Source organism: Mustela nigripes, chromosome 3, assembly GCF_022355385.1.
Source record: "Mustela nigripes isolate SB6536 chromosome 3, MUSNIG.SB6536, whole genome shotgun sequence".
Lineage (NCBI taxonomy): Eukaryota > Metazoa > Chordata > Mammalia > Carnivora > Mustelidae > Mustela > Mustela nigripes.
In genome coordinates, this window is record NC_081559.1 from 67,975,969 (window position 1) to 68,000,658 (window position 24,690).

General features: G+C 39.7%; 1 protein-coding gene across 4 annotated transcripts in view; it reads left to right on the top strand.

Annotated features, from left to right (window-relative positions):
* The window catches only part of RAPGEF4 (Rap guanine nucleotide exchange factor 4), a 288,407-nt gene that overhangs the window by 74,563 nt on the left and 189,154 nt on the right, over nt 1–24,690 (top strand). The window contains exon 1 of one of the 4 annotated variants that reach the window (XM_059394174.1): nt 4,666–4,904. The exons of the other annotated variants lie outside the window; for them this stretch is intronic. Coding sequence (XP_059250157.1) covers nt 4,893–4,904 — 12 coding nt within the window. The 5' untranslated portion in view covers nt 4,666–4,892. Of the gene's footprint in view, nt 1–4,665; nt 4,905–24,690 lie in introns of those variants that run through there. 4 annotated transcript variants of the gene reach the window in all.

Below are 24,690 nucleotides of genomic sequence, written 5' to 3' on the forward strand. Positions count from 1 at the left end.
CCCAGGGTCTCCTTTAAATGGAAGTTAGAGCTAAAAACTTGATGAGATCAAATCAAACATTTTTTGGCAAGAAAGTGTCAAAGGTGCTACTGAGTACATCAGGAAGTTCATCACGTCTGCGAGCTTTCCTATGGATGATGTGTTCTCATGGTATCTTTTTGCACCCCTATCCCAGGGTCTCCTTTAAATGGAAGTTAGAGCTAAAAACTTGATGAGATCAAATCAAACATTTTTTGGCAAGAAAGTGTCAAAGGTGCTACTGAGTACATCAGGAAGTTCATCACGTCTGCGAGCTTTCCTATGGATGATGTGTTAGTTAGATTAGTGTGATCCTGCAGTTAGAGTGCACTTGAGTGCATTGCAGGGCTCTTTTCCACAGATATTTCCCTTAAATGAAAATCACTAAATGGGGATATTGATATTGAGGGTGGTCTTTGATATCCCAAACCTTGCCACGTGATTCTGCAGCTCGGTGGGTCCAACCCTTCCTCTGTGACCTCAGAGCAGATTTCTGATCTCCCCGCCAGTGACTTAAGTGAGCTGAAAAGAATGAATAGAGTTTTTGTCTGACTTCTTAATTTACAGGCAGGGGACTGAACCTCACAGTGAGTAAGAGATTAGTCAGACACTTCATTTATTTGCCTGTTCATGTAACTCAGTACAGAGTGCAAACTACCTGCTCAGTCATCATTTTAACTGGCTAAAATGAAAATGCAAGAGACTCCATTATCTAGAAATCTGCATGAGTCAGGAATTTATTAATGGGCACAACGATGCACCTACACTATGGGATAATCCTAAGAAATCATAAAATTCTAAATTACCTTCGAAATAGAAAAGACCGACTTAAATTTATTCTACCATTCATTTCTCAACACACATTTGTTGAGCATCTCCTGTGTGCCAGGTGTGTATATAGCAGCAAATGAGATTGGCTGGGCTGGTGCTCTCCAGCAAGGGCTTCTGTTCCACTCAGAGAATGCCGAAAATAACCTACCGAGCCATAATATTATTTCAGAGTAGAATATATCATTATCACTAAATAGATTTTATCTCTGTCTGAATGAATGGTCTACTTGTACATATAGCACTGATCTGCTAGCAAAATACCTGATATTCAGAATATCTATTCCTTGATTATGTCAGATAATTGAGTTTATAACTCAGCCATTTATTGCACTCAATTGCCATTAATTACTCATTGGCAAAATTAAAATTCAAGCTCGCACTCGCAGCTGAGGTCTAAGATAGATCTGCCCACCAAACATTAAAGGGAGAAGATTATGTCAGGAAGGGTTCAGGTAGGAGCCTCACTGCACTGTGAGATGGTGGGAAGAAGGCAGCAGAAAGAGAAGCCAGATAATGCCTCTCCTGGTGGCAAGGTAAGGAACTCAGTGTTGGGTTATAGGTTAGGAATAGTAAAAATTAGATAACCTGAATCAAGGATCTAAATGTGTGAGTTGGAGTGCCTGGGTAGCTCAGTGGGTTAAAGCCTCTGCCTTCGGCTCAGGTTGTGATCCCAGGGTCCTGGGATGGAGCCCCCGCATTAGGCTCTCTGCTCAGCAGGGAGCCTGCTTCCTCCTCTCTCTTTCTGCCTGTCTCTCTGCTTACTTGGGATCTCTGTCAAATAAATAAATAAGAACTTTTTAAAATGAATGAATGAATGAATGAATGTGCGTGTTTATCTCATTTGACTACTTACTTTTGGAGAATGTTATGGTGGGTCCATTGTGCAAGCACCCTCTCGTTTAGCTTTGTCTCCTTATCTATGTCCTGTTGTCATTTAAAAGGGCTGGCAGATAAAACTTGAGGGCTAGGTTTCTAAGTTACCTCTTCTAACTCTAAAAATTGCAATCTGTAGCCACTACTAGGTAGCATAGTCTGAAAGTAGCTCTTTAATAGGCTGAGCAAATAGTCTATTTTAAATCTTCCACTTGGGACTTGAATGGCAACACAAAGCTAGGGAATCCTGCTTCCTTTCCTGACCAAAGGCAAGTTTCGCTGGCTACTCTACAGGAAGAGAACAAACTCAGAGAACTACATGTGAGATTTTGAAATCCTATTCAATTTAATCCCAGATACCTCTTGCTTTATATTGTCTATTATGTTGTAAGTTAAATTCGTAGCACCCAGTGTATTTTAAAAAGTTATTCCCATAAATGTAACCAAAAGCATTATTCCATAGCCTCTACAAATACATCAAAGGAAGTATTCCCCAAGATGGAACTGAGGTCGCAGCTTGATGCTTTTCTTTGCATTCTCTGTCTTTCCTAATGAAAGCTGCTTTCTCTCCTCCTCTCCTTCCATGTTTCAGTTGCTGATTTATGGTCAGATTTGAGAGCATTGGGTTGCTCCATCTTAAGACATGGTCATGTTTTCTTAATGTAAGTGAATTATGGTAATTTTATTCAGAGTTGGTCAATAATGCATCCCCCTTCTTCTGCATCTGTGGTATTAGGACTTAATAAAATACATGATCCAGGACATAAAACATCTCATTTTTCAGTAGCGTACGGGGGATGGAGAAAGAAGGAAAAGGAGAGGAGACAAGAGATAGTTTTTTTTTAATTCAGTGTTTTTTTTTAAAGATTTTATTTATTAGTTAGTTAATAATTTGACACAGAGAAAGAGAGTGTGAGCAGTGGGAAGAGCAGAGGAAGAAGGAGAAGCAGACTACCCACTGAGCGGGGATGGGGGAACTCGATCCAAAAGCAGCTGCTTACCTGACTGAGCCGTGCAGGTGCCCCCATCATATTTAGTTCTTGAGACAACTGTAATTTCAACTTTTGGGCACTAGTGTCATTGCATACCCTCAGTAAGAAAGTTAAATGGCAGAGTAGTGAAGGGTAGGCTTGGGAGTTTAAAGCCAATTATTAATATTTGGCCCAAGATTGTGGGCATTTATGATTGTTTGTGGCTCTTGGACTAAATAAAGAACTGGTTTACTGTCCAAATCTATGAGTTTCTTCCCAGCAAATATAGGATCAAGTTCCCAGTGCTTACAAATGACTACAGCAATGTGCTTTTTGTTCTTCTTGTTGACTTTCTATCTAACGTCGTGTCTGTATGAGGACGCTTCCAGCTTTGCAGCATGTTTTGACATCTGTACATTGAATATCCCAAATACATGAAATTGAATGATGAGGTGAGTCCAGTGTATTCAGAAAAGCAGATTCAAGAGGCACCCTCAATCAAATTCATAAAAGACACTACTGAGAGGTCCTTGAACGAGTGGTCTGCTCCCCTGCTTCACTGTGCTTCAATTGCATGAGCATCTTCTGGCCAAAAGCTTTCCTTCACAGTGAGCCATGTTTGAGCATGTTCAAAATAATAATACGTGTTTATGAAGAAATCATTTGAAATTTAAAGACAGCAATAAAATGACAGAGTCTAAAAATAAAGGCAATATTTAAAATTTATAGTCTGACCCATGCTGTAATAAAAGTGATTTCTTAGCTGTAATTGTCACTCAGAAACTTCTTGGCACACATTATGATTTTATTCTAACTAAAGGATCCCATGTCACCGAGAACCATTGCTCAGACATAATGATTGATACAGGAGAGTTTATTTCCCAGATGTGTCTGCGGCCTCAGTAAATATCATTAAGTGACCAAAAATCTATTTCAAGCTTTATGGGATATAAAACTGAATGATAAAATGAGGAAATAAGTGCATGTTCTGTCTTAGCCAAAGAATGCAACTTCTAAACAGGAGTATTTCTAAGAATATGAATATTGTTGCAGAAATATGTTTACATCTGTCTCTACTGCCTGATTTTCAAAGAGTTTTATTTCTTGATTCTACCAGTTATGTTGATAGTTGTGGAACTGAAAAGCCTTTGAGTTATTTCCATTCACTGTCTCTTCTTGGACTGTGCAGGGAGAAAAAGTCCTTTTCCATTAATAATCTTCAAGGCACTGTGAGAATGGGAAGTATTGAAATAACAGCAGCTTAGCCATTGCTGGCGCACTTTAAAACCCTTATTAGAATAGTATACTTCTCAGAGGCATCTGCTCCTGCCTTGAATAGACTTGATATTCCTGTCAGTCTCAGGCTGTCAGAAAAATTAAAGCCAAATACTTAAAACATAATATCAGAACATAAAAATCTCAGAAGTCCTTTATTTATCATGCACATCATTTCAAATTTGTTCACTTTTACTTAAATGGGAGGCTTCCAAGGTGGGCTGGTATTTCAGGTAAATATTCAGTGGCCCTGAGCAGGGAGACCAGACTGCATGACCCAGCCTCAGACGCACAGCCTGCCTGTTAGTACACCTCATTGGAGGACTGGCTGGAACCTAAAAGCCAAGGGACGTGCTTTCTCCCAAGTCAGAAGTCTGTGCTTACTTTTGGCAACTTTGGAGCTTGTACTGTAGGGTTACTTCCCAGGCCAGAAATTTGCATCAAAGGGCTAAGAAAAATACATCCAAAAATAAACATGAAAGCCAAGATTTCATGCCAGGAACTCCAGCCACACACATCCTGTTGGCTGGTTGTCTTGACTCTCCTCACAGTTGTGATTCTTTTAAACGAAGCGGAAGCCTGCTCCGATGACTTGGACCTCATGTCTGCTCCAGGGTCTCACTCCTCTGTCCTCGAGCTTTTCCATAGCGTGGCGCAATGATTCAAATCCAGAAAGGAAGGGAGTGAAGTTAATAGGAGGTAACTAAAGTTAAATATATGTGTATGTGTAGAGGAAGTCTTTTCCTACTGTCTTTGGCTGCCTGAGCTTTTCTGGAGAACCACCAGCACCGGACTGAGATCCTTTTAACACTAACAGATACAAACAAGGAGTTATCAGCAATGAAGGTGTATTTTGCTGTCCAGATAAAGGACAGATATTCACTGGATGTCTGGGAACTCTGAGAGACTGGAAAAGAAGGACATATGCCCTATCAGGTCAGAATGGATCTTTATTTATTCTTTGGTGGAGAGATGTTCTATGTCCCAGTTTGCATTTTGGTTTGAGGAATTACACTGTGAAACATCTCTGGCTTTCCTAATTATGTTCCACCAGACCTAAACGTAAAACGGGACTGACATAATTTGATTTCATCTTTGTTTGTGATGCATGTGTGTGTGGAGGGAGGAGTGGTGGCTCATCTTTTCCTAATTGTGAAGGGTATGTTTGTTTAGGCTGATGATCTTAAATATGTTTCTAGATAAACAAAGATAGTTGTTCATAACTAGCCAGTTACATTGATCACATTGATATTAAATATATGTAATTATCTGGTGACATATTTAATGGCACATATTAAAAATGACTTTGGGCAAGATAACAGATTGAGAGTGATGGTATTTTGTCCCCTGGATGCTCAGTGGGTATTTTGCCTGCGGCTCTCAGACTATATGAATTCCTTAGTGTTTATGGGAACACTGTTACATTATTGATGACTTGAAGTTATACCAGCTCTGCAAGCTATGATTTTACTATTTCTCAGAAGATGATCAGGGGGTCTGAGCAGATCAAGGCTTGGCTGGCAGGTGCCAGCAATGTCCAGATGCTGTGGGTAGACCTGTAAGCAGTAGTCATCGCTTCTTAGGCTGTGCTCTTCTGGGGGTTCATTTCAGGAGTGTGTGCCCAATCCTAGGATCTTGTAGTTGTTGTTAGCAGAGGTTCTGGAATGCCTCCCATGGCCGTGCATTTGCCAGCTCACCTTGGACCCCTCACCTCCCCCCAATCCCCTGGGATTTTATCTTGCAACGGCCCTCATTACTCTCCCAGCGAACCTACCCCTCCGTGTGGCTGCTAAGGAGCTTCTCAACTCCCTGCTGATTGAAGCCACTTTGAAAATGTCATCTTTTAGAAACTCCTGTCGTAATCAACAAATATCTTCTTGGTTCCCTCCAAGTGCAAAATGTATCACATCTGTCCTGCTTTACAGTTTAGTGCAGGGGACAGACAAGCATAAATATTAATCACCCCAATATAAGACAAACTGGAAAGTTCTCTAAGGAAGATCCAGAACAGAGGGAGTGATTCATTTCCATCCAGGGTATCATTTCAAACGAAGACAAAGAAATCGGGCTCTGAATTCTGTGGCTAACAGGGCTATTTTTCAGCATCCCTGAAGGATTGGGGTCAGTTAACCAAATTATGGCATTTGAGGCAGTCTTGTCCCAAGGGACTGACCACACAGAAGAGGCAGGCTTCTTCACTCCTGCTGTTCCATGTTCTGTCCTCTCCTCCAGTGATAGGCCCCTGGGCAGGCTTGTAGGGGTCGGCCTGCCCTCTGAGGGTGTCATGTGTTGCATTCCCAAATACCTGGCTTTGTGTTTTGTTTGTTGTTTGGTCATCATGTAGAGAAATCCGCTCTGAGGTTTAATGAGTCCCGCAGGCAAAGGCAGTTCTAGTTGTGAAAACTTTAAGAACTTGAGACTCAGAAGGAACTCGTGGTATGGACTGGGGGATATTGTTAAGCTCTTTATGTGTAGAAAGCCCTGTGGTCATGGGACTCTTCTGTTCTTAATGGGCCAAATTCCACTCCTGCGTAGTCTCTAGGCTGCTGCGGAGAGGTTAGAGCCCAGTCACTGGGGCAGGGTGTCTGACACCGAGGAAAGAGCAGCAGGAAATCCTGTCACAAAGTCAGCTTCTCCAAATTCCTGCAGGCTTGCCGTGGTTGATGTTACTAACCTCAGTGTTTTGAACTGTCTGGCCCAAACCAATAAATGCAAGACAGACCTTCTAAAGGCTATTGATGTGGTCAAGTGGTCTGGCCTGAAATTCTGATCTATTCCTGGTTTATCCCAGCTTTGCTAGATAACTTTTTGGAAAGCTCTCCAGCTCCTGGGCCACCTATCTATAAATGCAAAGATAGCTTTATTTAAATACTGCCTTGCTGTCAGAAATACTCCAAGTTAATGTTGATTGCTTACTTAGGTGCCTTATGAATTGGAAATTTTAGTAACCCCCCCCCCTTTCCTTTAGGTTTGCAAATTCAAGAAGGCAAAGCCACAGATTATGTGACTGGAAAGTACAAAGTCTAGGCAACAGCTCATACCGTATCAAATTATATCATTAGAAAGGCAGGAACTTTTTGGTATTTTTCCTCATTGAAAGTTGTAATTCTTAAAACTACTTCCATATTAGAATTACCTGGAAAGCTAGTTAAACATTCCCATGTGTGGGCCTTCCCTAGAACAATGAAACCAGAATCTCTAGAGGAGGGGCCCTGGGTATCAGTGGCTCCTTCAAGCTCCCCAAGGAGGCCTACTGGGCAGCCAGGGTTGAGAACCTCTGTCTTCCAGCAGCAGGCTTTGGTAAGTGGGCACTGTGTCCCTTTGCATCTGCTTCTGCACTTACTTGCCTGGTGTTTTTGTTTTGTGCTAAGGCTGTATGATTGAATAATATGCCTGTTCTTGTTTGTGTTAAATCTCCTAGTGTAATTCTTCCTTCTCTCATATAGACATTCTACTTCCAAATCATGGTTCCTGCCAGATTTAAATAATAATGGCCATCAGTACTTTAGAGATAGAGTGAGTGGGGTTTTTTATTTGGGGGTTTGTGATTAGAGGTTCCCTGTGTGGTCTGGTTATTAAAATTGTGAGAATCGGGGGACCTGAGTGGCTCAGTGGGTTAAAGCCTCTGCCTTCAGCCCAGGTCATGATCCCAGGGTCCTGAAATCAAGCCCCACATCGGGTTCTCCGCTCAGCAGGGAGCCTGCTACCCTCCTCTGCTCTCTCTCCCTGCCTCTCTGCCTACTTGTGATCTCTCTCTGTCAAATAAATAAATAAACTTTTTAAAAAAAATTGTGAGAATCAAGTGCAAAATCCACTCCCACTACCCCCCAGCCAATTCAACCACCCTACAAGCACACATTCTCTCAGCTGTCAGAACAATCTTCTCATTACACATCATGTAGCTCCTGGAAAATTCCACACTGTACCTTTGCACAAGAATGTGAGTGAAAAAGGCAAGTAATATCATAGCACTATTATGAAGAGAGTTTTGAGCCCATGGGCCCCCACAGAATGTTGAGATCCCTGACCTGTCCCTCAACTATACTTTGAGAATGACTTCTCTAAGATAATTCCCAGAAAAAGAATACTAAGATGAAGGGTATGAAAATATTTATGTCTCTTGATAAATATGACCACATTTATTTTCAGTTGCTTTTATTCTGCCACCAGGAGTATTTGAGCATGCCTATTATATCCAGCCTTAGCCTGCATAACCCTTACATATTTTCCTCTGTTAGAACAGACACTGTTATTGTCATTGTGTTTCTTTGATTACTGCTGGGATGGCTGAGATTTTCTTATATATACTTTTTCTGATTAGATTTCCTCTTTCAGAGACCATGTTACTCACCCATACATTGACATTTATTAATCAGTTTATATGAATGCTTTATTTGACCAAGCTATTAACCCTTTGTTTTAATTTCTGCAAATATTTTATCTCGGTCTGTTGACTTTTCATTTGTCATGACTTTAAAGTACATAAATTCTGGGGCACCTGGGTGGCTCAGTGGGTTAAAGCCTCTGCCTTCAGCTCAGGTCGTGATCTCAGGGTCCTGGGATTGAGCCCCATATCGGGCTCTCTGCTTCCTCCTCTCTCTCTGCCTGCCTCTCTGCCTACTTGTGATCTCTGTCTGTCAAATAAATTTTTTTAAAAAGTACATAAATTCTAAATCCATAACTCTCCAAGGAAAAGACTATTTTGTGGGTTAAAATTTTTAAATTTGTTTTATAAAGATATTTTCTTTCATTTGTAGCTGATTTGAAAAAAAATCACATGATGTAGGCAATAACAGTGTTTTTAGTCAGTGGTGCTGTCAGCATGAATTGAATGAGTTTTTAAAACTTTCTTCATTGCTTCTCCTGCTTCAAAACATTTACAAATGCTCTTACAAATTCATATTATTGGCCCCCATTGTTTCTTATAACATCTATGTTTATAACCTATGTCTTATAACCTTATTTTAGCAAGAGTATCACAATTTTCTTCAGATTTCTTTTCTGGATATTTGTACCATGACCTGTGTCCCTTCCACTGCTCTTCTGCTTCAGTTTCTGTGAAGATCCCAGTGATTTAAGGGTGGAATCCTCCAGCTCTTAGTTCCCACTGACCCTCCCCTCCACCCCCCATACCCCAAACATTGCTCTAAGCTTTGAGTCTGAGTGAAACATCAGTGTACTGGGATACCTTCTGAAGTTAGTGAATTGAGTCCTCTTTTTAAACTTTATTCTATTTATTTATTCATTTGAGGGGGGAAGTGCAGAGGGAGAAGGAAAGAATCTCAAGAAGACTCCCCCTGCTGAGTGTGGAGCTTGACCTGGGGTTCAGTCTCATGATCCTGAGATCATAACCTTTGCCGAAACCAAGAATCGGGGGCTTAACTGAGCCACCCACATGCCTGAAGTGAGTCCTCTTCTTTGAGCATCTATAACTGTTTGTTTTCTTTTCTTCTCTGCCCAGAATTGTATCTACCTCTTTAATAGTTCTAGGGAAAGCATAGCTCTTAGCAGTAAGTGTTAATGAAAATGGCTTTTCATTTTTAGTTCCTTGCTATTTGTTGTGGGTTTTACTTTATTTGTTTAGAGGATATTTTTGCTCATGCTTCACTTTATCTAAAAAATTCATAGAATTGCCTAGTACAAATATACTGAAAAAGGAAAAAAACCTCTCTATAATAGCTTACATTATATCTAATCCCTGTTAAAAGCCTAAAAGAACTTGGAAAAGGGAAAATGTAGTAAAATGACCAGATACAGCATTTAATAAAAGATCTACCTAGTCAAAGTATCTGGGTGGCTCAGTGGATTAAGCATCTGACTCTTGATTTCACCTCAGGTCATGATCTCAAGGTCCTGGGATCAAGAGCATCTGGCTCCATGTTGGACATGGTATCAGCTTGAGTTTTTCTCTCCCTCTCCTTCTGCCCCTCCCCCCTCTCGAATAAATAATATTTGAAAAGCAAAAAGATCTCCCTACTTAGGAACATACACAACTTTGTGAACAATGCTGCAAAAAGTATCTACTTATCAGTAAGTCATGAAGTTTTTAAATAGCTTTAAAAAAATGTTAGTGTTCTACTTCTCTGAAAATGGTATTGCAGAGCACACTACCGCCTTTGACATTTTCTTTCCTTAATTACCAAAGGTTTTGTCATACAGAGCAGATGGCATATTTAATGAGGTTATAATTAATAAATAAAAATTAATAAATTAAAATCATTGCATGACTTCCTGATAGTAATAATTGCAAGCATGTACATAATAGTCTAAACTATTATGAGTCCTGACATGGTTAAGAAATTTTTAGAGACTTTTAGTAGAGTTGGCATTCCATCTTCATGACATTCTCTTTCTTGCACTCTGCCTGTGGCTTCATCCTTTCTTCTCCCTCATTCTAACCCCTTCTCCAGACTGCATTTTGGTCTGAAATGTCAGACTTCTCTTTTTTCCCCTCCAACTTTTTATTCAAATTTTGAACACTCAGAAAATTTGAAAAAAAGACCAGTAGGAAATACCAAGTTTACTTGAATATTTTAGGTTGATTTTTTTTTTTCCCTCCCTGCTTCTCCCTGTCCTAGCCAGCCTCCTTTTATAATCAATTGTGTGTTTATCTCTTCCTTCTCAATTCCATCTCACCATCTCTCTCAATTCCATCTCTCCATGACCTCCCTTGCCTTCCCTCTTGTCTAGCCAGTGTGAAGGGAGGCAGCATGGTTTTTTAAGACCAATGAACGGGAATCAGCCCAGCTCTGTGGCCCAGGCAAGTTACTTCACTGCCTAAACCCCTCTCCCCATTTGTAAAAGGAGGTTAACAATAATCCTATCACAAATGGTTGAGAGGATGGAAAGGATCTAACGCCAGCAAACCCTTAGCCCCACAGATCCATGCAGATGGAGGAGTTCAGACAAGTGCATGCTTGCTCAGACACCTAGTGTGCTGTCTCTGCTGCCCAGGGATAATGTTCAAACCGTCTACGTTGGCATCCAGAACTTTCTAAATGTGGCCATACATCCTTTTCCAGTCATATTCCCTCTATTAATTTATCCGAATATTTTTCTCAACCAGATCATATCTGCAAGCACTAGTTGGGCATTCGTGAAATGCCAGGTGCTATGCTAGGCACTGGGCACACGGATGCGAACAGCATGTAGCCCTCAAGGAGCTCACAGTCGAATGGAGGTAAATATGTGAAAATAAATTTTAAAATCAGATGATATGAGCTATCACAGAGGCACATACAGGGGCTGGAAGTGGAGATGGTACCAGTTTCCAGAGAAGGTCTCCTTGTGTGTATGGTCCTCCTAAGGCTGACAGGAAGGTGACTGACAGGAAGACGTCACCAGACACAAGCAGAGGATATAAGTGCTACCATGGGAACATGTCTGTTTTGGTGGAACATGGAGGAGGGGTCGTAACAGCCCTCTCACTTCCAGGACAAGCTTGCCTCCTTCTCAAGCTCTTCATGGAAAGAAGAGCCTGTCAGAGCTGACTAGCCTTTCCTGAGGACAGCAAAGGATTTTCATCTCCTTGTTTCCCATCCCGGAAGATAACCCCCATCCCCACACCCCTTCTTAGCCTCTCATCCCCCAGTTCTTCTGGACTCTAGTGCCATGCCTGCTTGCTCCCTGGGGCAAAAACACACTACAAGCCCGGAAAGTGTTAAGGCCCCTTTACCTCCACTCACCTCCTTTCTCCACCGGTCCCAAGACCCAGTCGAACTGCTGTCTCCCTTAACATCTGCCCACCCCAATGACTAAGGACCATTTTCTATAGAATCAGGATACACATCAGACCATATAGTCTGTTCCCTCTTCATGTGGGAGAATTCTGAACATTTATTCTGAAAAAAGTCTTTGCAGAATTTGTCATGTGAGAATGGAGAGGATGGATAATTTTCACTGTGGCTTTCAGGCTGAGACATTGGTATCCAGAAACTCTTCTTGTAGTGAAAAGAAATCATTAGGAAAAATGCCAAGTTCCAGTCTCAAAACAGAAATGCTTTGCAGTAAGAGGTTCTACCAAAGCCCGTTTTAAAACAAATATTTCTAATCCATGGATCCATCGCTCCTCTAAATAGAGCACATTGAAGTATTTTGTATCCAGTTCCAAAATGATTAAACTTTAATGATAAGTCTTCATGGAAGTGTGGTTTTGTATTTTCAGTTCCTTACCTCTCCCCCAAAGCCACATATAATCATGCCCACACTGCTAAGTAGATACCTTCAGACAATGGTACTTCTAAAAATTAACCACAGCATGGCCCATCATGCAGAACAATAATTGTCTTTGTTTTTTATTTAAAGTAATTTAATTTATTGAGACTAGGTAATACATACACATGGTAACTAAATTGGCTAATTGAATTTAAATTTTAAAAAAAATACAGTAGAATGTATATAATGAAAAGCATGCTTTTCTCTCACCCCTGCCCTAACCACCAGCTCCCTTGCCAGAAGCAACCCGCTGTTACTAGTTTCTTCTCTAGAATATTTTATGCACAATATTCTCTTTGCTTGGTTATTGGGCAAGACTTCCAAAGCTTGCATATGATTCTTTTTGTCAACCTCTTAAGAAAGAAAAAAGTTTTAAAACTTCTAAAATTATCAAGACATTTTGAATCACAGTCTTCACACAAATTGACTGTGACATACGTACAGGAATTGAGGTTACCTTTTCCTTTACTATTTATTTAAATTCCAACAATTTGAATCTGCTGTCAGCATTGTGTGTGTGACTGTGTTTCAAATAGAAAACTCTAACCAAACTTGTAGGAGTCTTTAGTACAATTTGTTTTAATTTTTAGTTACTACAAACAAGTAAATGTGTCAAAAATTCAAAGTAATATACATGTTTAATAATATTGAAAGTATAAGAAGTAAATAAAGAAATAATACCTCCCTCAATTTGAAGAGAGGTGTTTAATCATTGTAGCTATGGGATATCACATTGATACCATGCTAGTAAATAAAACATGGGAAATCCTTTTGCCATTAATTTTCCAAGTATTTCTCCCTGTAAATAACCTCTACATATCTTTTACATTTCCTGAGTAGATGTATATATACCGATCAAGACATACATCCCTTGTGGTGCAGATGACCTTGCATCCATGGCCCTTGAGAGAATAAATATGTGTGTCGACAATGCAGCTGTCATGAATTGAGTTCATAAAATTGGATTTGTTTTTTTTTTTAATCTGACATATTATTCTTGCTTAATTTCATTGTGCTGACCATGGTTTCAGTGCTATAAATCAGGGGGAATGTTTGCCCACAAAAGAAAGAGAGAGCAGCAGTAACAATATGAAATATTGCCTTTGTTTTAATAAAAATATTTCTTTTGGGGGGTACCTATCTTCTTTCAGCTGTGTTCTCTGGGACTTATTATTTTTTATAATTTTTTTTTAAACAAATCTATGTTGACTTGATGTAAGGGATAACATAAAGCTCATAAAACTTAAATGTGAAACAGAAGAATGGGTGAGTTATGGTAGCAAGAAAACTATTTTTTAATGCAAAAAAGTAGGACATGTATATACATGTTCAAACAGTACACACAGAGTTGACTATGTAATTTGTGGGGCCTGGTGCAAAATAAAAATGTAATATCCTTTATTCTCCCCAGAGGAAGAAATTGTCACTAACGGTACTAAAATACAAAGCTTTTTCCTTTCTCTTGCATTTTCTATCTCAGCCATCATGCTGCTTATTTGCCACTTAATGTTCTAAGTAAAGAAAAAATTAAATTACTAGCACAAATTTTCTGTTTGTCTTCCTATGGTGCAATGCCAGTTTTAAATGCAAATGTAAGGACATTTAACTTATATGTGGAATCACCAAAGTGATATAATTTCTATTTCCTGGCTTGTGCATGCACATGTATTATATTCTTACTGGAACAATAGAAACCATGCACAAAACTAATTCAACTGTTTTTACTTCAGTTCTTGTTGCACATGGCTTCTACCCACACTCTCAATCTGCAGCTGACAGATCGCTAATGCAGGACTCAGGAAGAGGAACTATGGGTTGGCCCAGCTTTCTTTTCCCTTCATGTCATTATTTTCGGTGTAAGTGGTTGGCTCATACAGGGAAGTAATATGAATAAGAACGGATATGATAAGAGTTTCTTTGTCAATACTACCGCCCTCCTTCTGTATTCAAAGCAAGCTCTGATTAGAATGGGAATTGGGACCTCTGGGGCCCGTCAGCACCTGAACGTGCTCATTGGCAGATGTAACATGCTCACTGTGTAGTTGGGTTGAGCCGTGTGGAGCTCCCAGGCCTCACGAGTGCACCTGAATCCTGTTCTCACCTGTTCTATGTGAAAGGGGTGTCAAGGAACCGTGGAGGCACATGACCCTGTCCCTGCTCACCTACATGCCCCAGTGTTCCATTACACTTCATTACAGAACACAAGTTCAAAGATAAAATCACTAAGAATTCCAGGATGGTGATAGCAGAGCATGACACCCAGGGCTCAGGCCCTTGAGCATGGGGCCCTGTGTGCCTGCGAAGCCAGCCCTGAGTATAGAAATTCATTAACTGAATGACGCTCACATTCCCAATTATTTCAATAGCTTCTTCAATAACATTTCCAATTGATATAGCTCTAGAGAGGTAGATATGTACATATATAGAGTGGTAGATTAAATATGGCCACTAATTCACCAACCAAGACGGGGAGTCTGCTTTCCTCCTCTTGAATACCAACAGGCCCTGAGACGTGCTTTCACCATGAGAATGCTATGGGAATGACTGTGTTTGACTTTGAGTGTTGGCCTACAGAGACCTACAGTTTTTTTCTTGCCCATGTCGAGCGCTTCCTCTTTTGTGTGACGACACCTGAGAAGAGGAACATGTAGGTCATTCCAGCCTTTTCAGCTATACCAGCTGAGGACCCAGAGAACTGAGTTCATTCAGTCTCAACCAACTCCCAGCTGGTTGCAGCCTCCTGAGTCAGCCCAGGTAGGCTTATCAACAGAAGAACCGCTCAGGAAACCCGCAGAATCGTGAGAAATAATAAACAGTCACCATCCTACATCATTAAGTTTTGGGGTGTTTTATTATGAGCAATAACTATATAATAGTATTGACATTAAAAACATTTAAACTGGGGCACCTGGGTAGCTCAGTGGGTTAAGCCTCTGCCTTCAGCTCAGGTCATGATCTCAGGGTCCTGGGATGGAGCCCCGCATCGGGTTCTCCGCTCCACGGGGAGCCTGCTTCCTCCTCTCTCTCTCTGCCTGCCTCTCTGCCTACTTGTGACCTCTGTCAGATAAATAAATAAAATCCTAAAAAAAAACACAACATTTAAACCTATATTCTTCCACAAATGAGATTACATCATTCATATTATCTCTATCTTGCTTTTTTCTATTTAGTGGATCTTAGAGATCCTTCTGTCTCAGTGCATTCAGGTTAGCCACATTATGCTAAGAGTTTTTCATTGTCTGGATGACCATAATTTATTTAACCCATTCGCCTGTTCATAGACAGTACATTGGTTTTCATTCTTGTAAACGGTGCTGCCCTGGACAGTCTTCTACATATATATTGATGTATTTTTATGGCATAAGTCCTTACCTGCGAACATTTTGTGAAATTTACAAGTTGAATTATTTTCTAATTACACTTTTGAAAGTTAGCATCAATTTATACTTCACTGTATATTTCAACAATGTATAATTTCAAACTTTGAAAATTTTGCCAGGAAAAAAAATTGGTATCTTCTTATTATTTTGTTTACCTAATCATGAGTGAGGTTAAGCATCTTTAAAAATATTTCCTGGTGGTTGTGGGGTTTTTGTTTTGGTTTGGTTTGGTTTGGTGTTTTTAGTTTGTTTTCGTCTGTGAGTGAGTGACTAGTTTATATCTTTTGTCCAGTAGTCTACTGGGTTGTATCTGTAGTTTCTAATAGTATAAAAGCTCTTTGTAAATTAAACATGATTCCTTTTTGCCATATGTATTAAAATATTTTCCAAGTTTTTTGTTCAAGATCTATTTTGTTCAAGATCTATTTGTCCTCTCACTTAGGACTAGAGAGACATTTTTTTTACTAGCTTTATGATTTTTTTTCCCTCAAGGCATTTCATTCATTAATTTTTTCCCTCTAATCTCTTTTCCTTGAACTATGCCCCAGTTGTACCTCCCTAAGGACATATTACTATAAAAAGAAAACTTTTAAAAGATATTTTGTTGTCTATCACTTCCCTTGGAAATTAATTTAATGTTTTTATCCTTTTGCTACTTCAGGGAAGTACGGTACTACAGGAGGTTAATCCTGAATTGATTTGTTGCTGGATCTTGTTGACTACAAAATGCAGTTCCTAGCACTGATTCATCCTTATCTCTTTGGGGAAAACTGAAGGGAAGAATGCCTTTAAAATTATATCACATACTGTTTTTCTTGGCCAGATCAATGGCTTAGCCGTTTCAGTACATGGTCCCTCATTCTCTTTACAGATCAGGTATTTTTAGTGGGACATCTTAGAGGGTTGGAGCTAAAGAACCCTGGATGCAGAGATTAAGTAATTCCACCTTCTTGCCTGGATCTGATAATTCCCATACACAATGCATTGCTTGTCAGTGGTTCTAGGAAAATGGGATATAGTCATGTGTGGAAAATAGCAGAGGCAGCTCCAAAAACCTTGGGGGAGGAGATTGATAAGAATGTCTATCAATTGGGTGCATATTATTAAGGTAGGGGAAGAGAACTACTTTTAATTAAAAACTTGATTTGGAGAAGCAAGCTAAAATGGTGGTGGAAAGTGCTGATAAACAGTAAGAAAGAGCTAGTGAGCTCCTCTTCCGGAAAAGTTTGGAGACCTCTTTTAATACATAGCAATCCCCCTTGGAAATAGATTAAAATATTTGTCAAAACCAAACAGCTTTCAACCTCTTTTTTTTTTTTTTAAGATTTTATTTATTTATTTGACAGACGGAGATCACAAGTAGGCAGAGAGGCAGGCAGAGAGAAAGAGAGGAGGAAGCAGGCTCCCCGTGGAGCGGAGAACCCGATGCGGGGCTCGATCCCAGGACCCTGGGATCATGACCTGAGCCGAAGGCAGAGGTTTTAACCCACTGAGCCACCCAGGCGCCCCTCAACCTCTTTGAGAAATGAGAAGGCTGTCAAAAGATTGGTTTTCAATAAAGGGAAATATTCTTCCTTTAAATATCAAAATATTCTGGGGGGCCATTTCAGTAGTTCAGTCAATTAAGTGACAGACTTGATTTCTGCTCAGGTCATGATTTCAGGGTCGTGAGATTGACCCCTGTGGCAAGCTCCATGCTGGGTGTGGAGTCTGCTTAAGATTCTCTCTCTCCTCTCCTTCTGCCACTCCCCACCCATTCTCTTAAAAAAGTATATTTTGGGAAGAAATTTTTATAGATTACTTTATAATCTCCTTCTCCTACTCTGTCTTAGGTAAAAATACTATATTTTGTTTTCTTCTATCATAATTACTGTGTCATCCTGATAAGTTAATGTCCTTATATTGTGCTTTAGTTAGCTGGTAGAAGCCCTTAGGGGCTTCTAAGCTGTGTGGTTTTTGCCCCATGCTAGAGTACAACACTGTGTAACAGAATTCTATAGTTTTTCTGTTTTCCCCTTTGTTCCAAATTCCTGGCTCTCACTTTTCATAGCAATCAATATTCTTGTCTGTAGAAAGCCATCTTTATTACTTGTCCCTGGTGATCTTTCTCTGATAAGTGTTTGTAAACAACATATTCACACTTTTAGCGTGGTGTCTAAAGCAAGAGTGAACGACCTTGAAGAAGTGAGCTGTTCACTCTTGTAGCAGGGTCATCTACCACCTCTGATGTGTAAAATACATGGCATATTTGGTTTGGTGACTTAGGTGACATATTTGCAACTCTTAATTGTGTTCAGATTGATTAGGAGACCTCTGGATTAATGATGTATGACTGAAGGGATTTAAATCTTTATAATACATTATTTCTAAATTATGTGTCAACCTATAAACATTATCCTATGGAAAAAAAATATATATATGCACACTATAATATACAGGATATGTCCTATGAATCTACATATAAACACACACATATATCTATGAATATATATTCATTAATACATAGGGGGGCAATTTCTAGGGTGGAAAAGCACATGGCCTGGCTGTCATATGAAGTTGAGTCAAATGAGATTTTACTGCTTTTCAGCTGTTTGATATTAGGCCAGGTGTTTGTACCTTAGTTTTCTCATTTATAAAACAAGATAAAATACAGCTTTGCATGGTTGTAGAGTATCTGAGCATCTAGCACATGGGTGAACATTGAGTGAAAGAATTTCATTAAATGATAACAATTTTAGATATATATATAGATATGACTTCATATTCATTCAAATGTTTTATTAATGTAAACTATTAGAATACATTCTCAATAGTTATAATAAACTAGTCTTTTACCCTTATTAATATAAATATATAATTATAAATCACCAGAACAAAACTCCACACAATTGCATAATAATAATAAGCTCTCTTAACAGTTATCCATTTCTAATTCAGAAGTCAAATTATCAGTGGCCGTGAAAAACTGGAGTCATGAAGGAGCTCAGGCTAGCCAGTTTCTCATTCCTCTAAAGTTTCCATTTCCAGATTGGAATGTCAGTCTAGGGTGAAAAGAGGATGAGATTGAGTATCAGTCAATCTTCCAGACTCTCCCTGTCCTGAAAGAAGGTGATATTTCTAGCAACTCCAGATCTTCATATATATATATATATATATATATATATATATATATATTCCAGTCATATATATATATATAAACTCCAGTCATATATATATATATAAAATTGTTATCAAGCAAGGTAACTCCTGACCCATTTGTAATGGAAATAGACTCTCCATGCCATTAAAGATGTCACATCTCAGTGTAGATGCAGGCTTATTTTGAAAAATGCAAATTGATAAATAGCAAACAATCTTGGCTACAAAAAATTTCATAGCAGCTTCCTTTGGGTGCCAAAACTTTCTCATGTATAGACATGTAGGCTTGCATAAATATGTGCAAAACAGACCCACTTCTATGTACCTACATTTAGTTCTGTTCTGTACCAGTATTTACTAATGCAAGAGATTATGCCAGAGTAAGCTGAAGAAGGCTTTGGTCTCTGTGCTTTGAGGTTAGAGGTTTGGTGCTTTGGCACAACCAGAAGTCAGCTGGGAGGGGGTCAGTGGAACAGCCTCTTGGTTGTAGCTCTTGGTCACATGACGTCTCAGATGTGAGACACTAGTGTAAACTCACAGCCCTGATCTTCCTTTCAGTTGGTGTGATAAAACAGACTCTGTTTGGGTGTTGCCTGGTAGATGAAAATAATACACCGCTGAGTGAGAACAGTATTGTCCTGAGGCGTGGCGTCCTTTTGACTTCCTCCCCCAGATGGAGCACTTCCTGCTTTCCAGCTGAATGATGAGTCATGTGAAGAGACTTGAGGATGTGACACAGGAGATGGGTCAGGCCCTAATTATTTGAATGGTATGAATGACAAATATGTGCATATTCCATCCAGGTAAAGCCAGGAAATGAATGAAGGGCTGGAAATAGCTCATGGCTACATGGCAGCATCTCCCAAGGCGAGTGGTCTAGTGCTTTCAGCCTCCCAAAGTGCCACATCAAAGTAGTAACGTTTACCAGCATTCTCACTGCAAATCTGAACATTCTGATGCTTATTTCTATTTCTTTTTTTTTTAATCTTTTTTTTTTAAAGATTTTATTTATTTATTTGACAGAGAGAGATCACAAGTAAGCAGAGAGGCAGGCAGAGAGAGAGAGAGAGGAGGAAGCAGGCTCCCCACTGAGCAGAGAACCCGATGTGGGACTTGATCCCAGGACCCTGAGATCATGACCTGAGCCGAAGGCAGAGGCTTTAACCCACTGAGCCACCCAGGCGCCCCTGCTTATTTCTTATCTTGTGATTTCTGGTCACTGATAAGTGTCTTCTGAGTTACTTCAGAGGGACAGATTTGTGAAGTGTCTGTGTACCTGAGCTATACCTATGTCTGTGCTCTAATAGTGACATGTGGTCAGAAGAACCATCATGCAAGAACACTCCCTGGGGTGTGTAAGGAAGATGACACATACTGCCTACTAAATCCTGTTCTTCTAGAACATAAGCATTAGCATTTGCTGTATGTCAGGAGGCACTTATATATATTATTTTGTTTTATCCTAATTATGACTTAATGAGGTAATAATAATAAAAAAAATTAGTGATATACCTAATAAGATAAGAAAGCTCCTGTTCTTATTTTATCCCTTCATGCTATTACATATCATTTCCTACAAGAAGTAGCCATGTTGGAGGGATTCCCTCTGGTTTCCCGAAAGCTGAGAGGTGTTTATTATTCTGTATATATCACAGTGTGAAAGAACATCCTCCTAAAAAATGGCCTCCCCATTTCAATCTCAGCACACTTCACAGAGAGAGTCATGTTAATGGTCCATCTTTCTAAGATGATCAAATAGTCCAACCTCTAAATACACTGAGAAGTTGGGGTGAAAGGTAATCTACCATTTCCCACCTTTGTTCTCCCTGCAACTTGTTTTTTGTTTTTAATGGTCCACAGAATGATGAAATTATCTATGTCATACTTTCCATCTTCTTAAGTGCTGAATACCTGTTTTATTTCTAGTACTTTGTCTAATACTTGTGTTTCATCTGTAATTCAAAGCCTGAATAAAATCTTACTTCCTCCATTGAAAACTTTGAACATGAGGAGAATTATGGTCAGATTATCCTTGGGTCTAAAGTACTTATTATGTGCCTTCTTTTCCATTAAGCATTTGTGTTTAATTGCTTTTTGCTTGTTTATTACGCTACTCATGTGAGAACTGGTAGCGGGAGTATAGCTACTTACACATCTTTAAAGAAAGGTTTCCCTCTAGGAAAAATAAGTTATGCTCTTAACTGAGCATGCCATTCTGAAAGGCAAAGGAACAGGTAGACATCCACGTGACAGGACAGATCAGCTAAATCAACCTGGCTATCAGTGGAGTACTGTGTTTCTACTCGGTCTCCTACGCAACACTTGTTCTACCCACTTAGCGATGAATCACTGATTCTTTGGTCCTTTGTGCCTTTCTCTTCATGTTTGATAATTTTACTGACCACTTTACTTCTTATCATTATGTCATTGGTGGGGTGGACTACTCAGTGATGGTCAAATCTTGACTGAGTGGAATGTCCATAGTCAGTGACTATCACATTGTAGGCACTAAATTAATATTTACTAAATAATTAACTGTAAACACTTATATGTAGATTTTAATCAAAATTAATATTATAGTTCTTTTATAGGAAAGAAAATCCACTGGAAAAACACCAAAAGAAGTAGCCCTTTCCTTCCTCGTTATGCTGTTTCAGGGAAACTATTTTGAGATGTCTTGGTAGCTCAAGGACATCCTCTTGTCTTCCTAGTTGGGAGCTCAAGAACCAGCTCCAGAGAGCTTGGAAGGATTTCCCCAAGGCTACCATGCAAGGCAGTGGCACAGCCAGGCCAGCTTTGGTATTTCCCCATTGCTGGCCCACACCTATCCCTTTAGAAGAATCTCTGGACAGGAGTTAAAAGCACATGTGATAAGGTAAAGCTTTGGATTAGCTATGTTTCCAAAACTATTTTGAGAATTTGATAAGAGTCACGGACCTACCCTCTCCTTAGAAAAAATGCATACATACAAAGCTTTGTATGTAATTTTAGGCATGAACTTCATGAATCTCATCCAATGACAAATATCTAAGTAGGTTTCATGATGCCCATTTCAAGAAGTCATGATACAGATGGTATTTGACAGGAAACATTCTACCTATTTCTTAACTCTCCTATACTCTAATTATACTTGAGTAATTACAAGACCATGCAATGTGGATAGTTACTACCACTTCTCAAAATGCCCATTTAGAATTTAATTATTAACGAGGGAACAATTCCCAGAGCAGACATCCAAATCTACGTGTTGGCTGAAAACACACCCACCCACCCACCCACCCACACACACACAAACCCACTCCTGAGCATAAACTATTAATTTAAAAAGCATCTACTTTACTCAATATAAAGTCAGTTTAATGACTTGAAATTTTGGGTTTCCTGTAACTACCTAATCCTCCACTTAAAACTTTTTATTGTCCCTCCCTTTCTATCTTTTTTTTTAATATTGATCACTGTCACAATGTGTATCATTTATTAAGTACCTAGTCTGGAGCCTAGAACGTTAGTTGTGAGGCGAGTATATATAAATCATTTGCTATGTGTAAAATATTCCGAGAGACAATGGGAACAGCTTCCCTAGAAGATACAGTCATGATCTTTTTCCTCAAGGAGATTATGTAGGTCTTGGGTATTTACTGAGTGCTAGTCAAGCTTCAAGCAAGAGAGACAGAGACAAAAATAACTTTTAGGTGGGGTTAACAACATGGAGGAGGTGAGGGGTCTGTACTGGGCTTTGGAAGGTAAGTGAGATTTGAGAAGGCTGAAAAAGGGGAGGGTATTTTAGTCAATTCCAGTTATCTATTGCTATATAACAAACTACCTTAAAATTAGTCACTTAAAACAAACACACTTTTTTATTTTTAAAATTCAATTTAGTTAACATATAGTGTATTATTAGTTTCAGGGGTAGAATTTAGTGATTCATCAGTTGCATACAACACCCAGTGCTCATTATATCAAGTGCCTCCTTAATGTCCATCACCCAGCTACCCCATCCTCCTGGCCCTCTCCCCTTCAGTAACCCTCAGTTTGTTTCCCAGAGTTAAGAGTCTCTTATGGTTTGCCTCCCTCTCTGATTTCAACTTATTTTGTTTTTCCTTCCCTTCCCCTATATTAATCTGTTTTGTTTCTTAAATCCCACATATGGTTTTTGTCTGACTGGCTTATTTCACTTAGCATAATACCCTCTAGTTCTATCTACGTCATTGTAGATGGCAAGATTTCATTCTTTTTGATGGCTGACATGGAGAAAGGGGAATCCTCTTACACTGTTGGTGGGAATGCAAACTGGTCTAGCCACTCTGGGAAGCAGTATGGAGTTTCCTCAAAAAGTTGGAAATAGAACTACCTGATGACCCAGCAATTGCACTACTAAGTATTTCTCCAAAGGATGCAAACATAGTGACTCGAAGGGGGCACCTTCTCCCGAGTGTTTATAGCAGCAATGTCCACAACAGCCAAACTATGGAAAGAACCCAGATGCCCATCGACAGATGAATGGATAAAAAAAGATATGGTATACAAAACAACCACACTCTTATTTTGCTCACAAATGTGTAGTTTGGATAGGGCATGACAGGGAGGTAAGGGTGGGAGAGAACAACTTATCCCTGTTCCACTTGGGATCATCTGGGGACAACCTAGAGGATAGCTCTGGGCTAGAATCAGCTGCAGGCTCACTGTTGGCATGTCCCTTGGTTAATGCTGGCTGTCAGCTGACCTTTCCACATGGCTGCTTGGCTTTCCTCTAGCAAGGAGGCTAGAAACAAGAGTGAATGTCCTGAGAGAAACAGGCAGAAGTCCCTTCGGTTTCATGATTTACCTTGTAACTTACCTATTGCTACTTTGGTCATATTCACAAGTACACCCAGATTCAAGGAGAGGGAACATAGTCCCAACCTTTGACTCATTAACCTCACATTGTAGGAAGAGCATGTGGGATGGGAGATATTGCTGGGGTCCTTCTGGAAAACACAGCCTGCCCCACAGGCCATGGAGGTATAGCAGTGAGGTTATAGTGGTGGTGAATTTAAAGGTGCTGAGGAATCAGTTTGGGTGGAATAGAGAATTTGTAGCTAGCAACCTGGGAAAATGGATAGGAATCCAAGCCAAAGAATCTGGACTTGGATCTGTTGACACAAGTGAGTCTTCAGAGTTTTTGCTGGGATCACAGTGACAATGAGAATGATACAGCTGTAGAATATTCTGTCATGTGAGTGGAGGTTGAAGATGGTACCATAACCGGGTATGTCTAAAGTCTGGATATGCTGTGATAGGGCCATGCCTTGGGGGGGTATAGTCTAGAAAAAGAGAGACCTTGCCAGGGAATATAGGATGTTAAAAATAATTGGATAAGCGCAGTAAAGGAAAAGAAAAAGGGATAATGTCACTCTTTGGAGCTAAGTAGAAATATAAACTCTATTCTCGAGGACATGAAGATATTTATAATCCTTATCCCATTTGTGAACATTCCTATTCATATATTTCATTGCAGCCATTTTGATTTTCACTTTGTGTTTGATTTTGAGATTGTGGGCCTGAATCCCCATTTATAGAAGAGAAAATTAAGTAATTACCCAAGTGTCCTATACTAGGAGCTCTTCTCTGTTAAGGCCAATCTGTGAAGGCCTTCTCTGTGGCTACCAACTAAATCTTGAAATCTGTGCACATTTAATATTTACAGAAATAGATCTTGTTCTGACACCAGGTGGCTGGCTGGCTTGTATCTGACAGCTGCTAGTACTTTTGCCATTAAATTGTTCATCCTTTTAAGGCAGGGTTTGTGTGGTGTTTGTGTTATTTGCCTTACACATAGAAGAAACTTCTTCTTTGAGGTTGAATGCAATTGATGTATACGTAAGGCGAAGACTCTCCTTGAACATATAAGTTTCTGGTGGGTCAGCGTACACTGCTGAGTAAGTCTACTTGCTCCCTCCTGCCCAGCCCCAGGAAGAGGTAGAGCAGACACAGCCTCCCAAGAGTAGAAT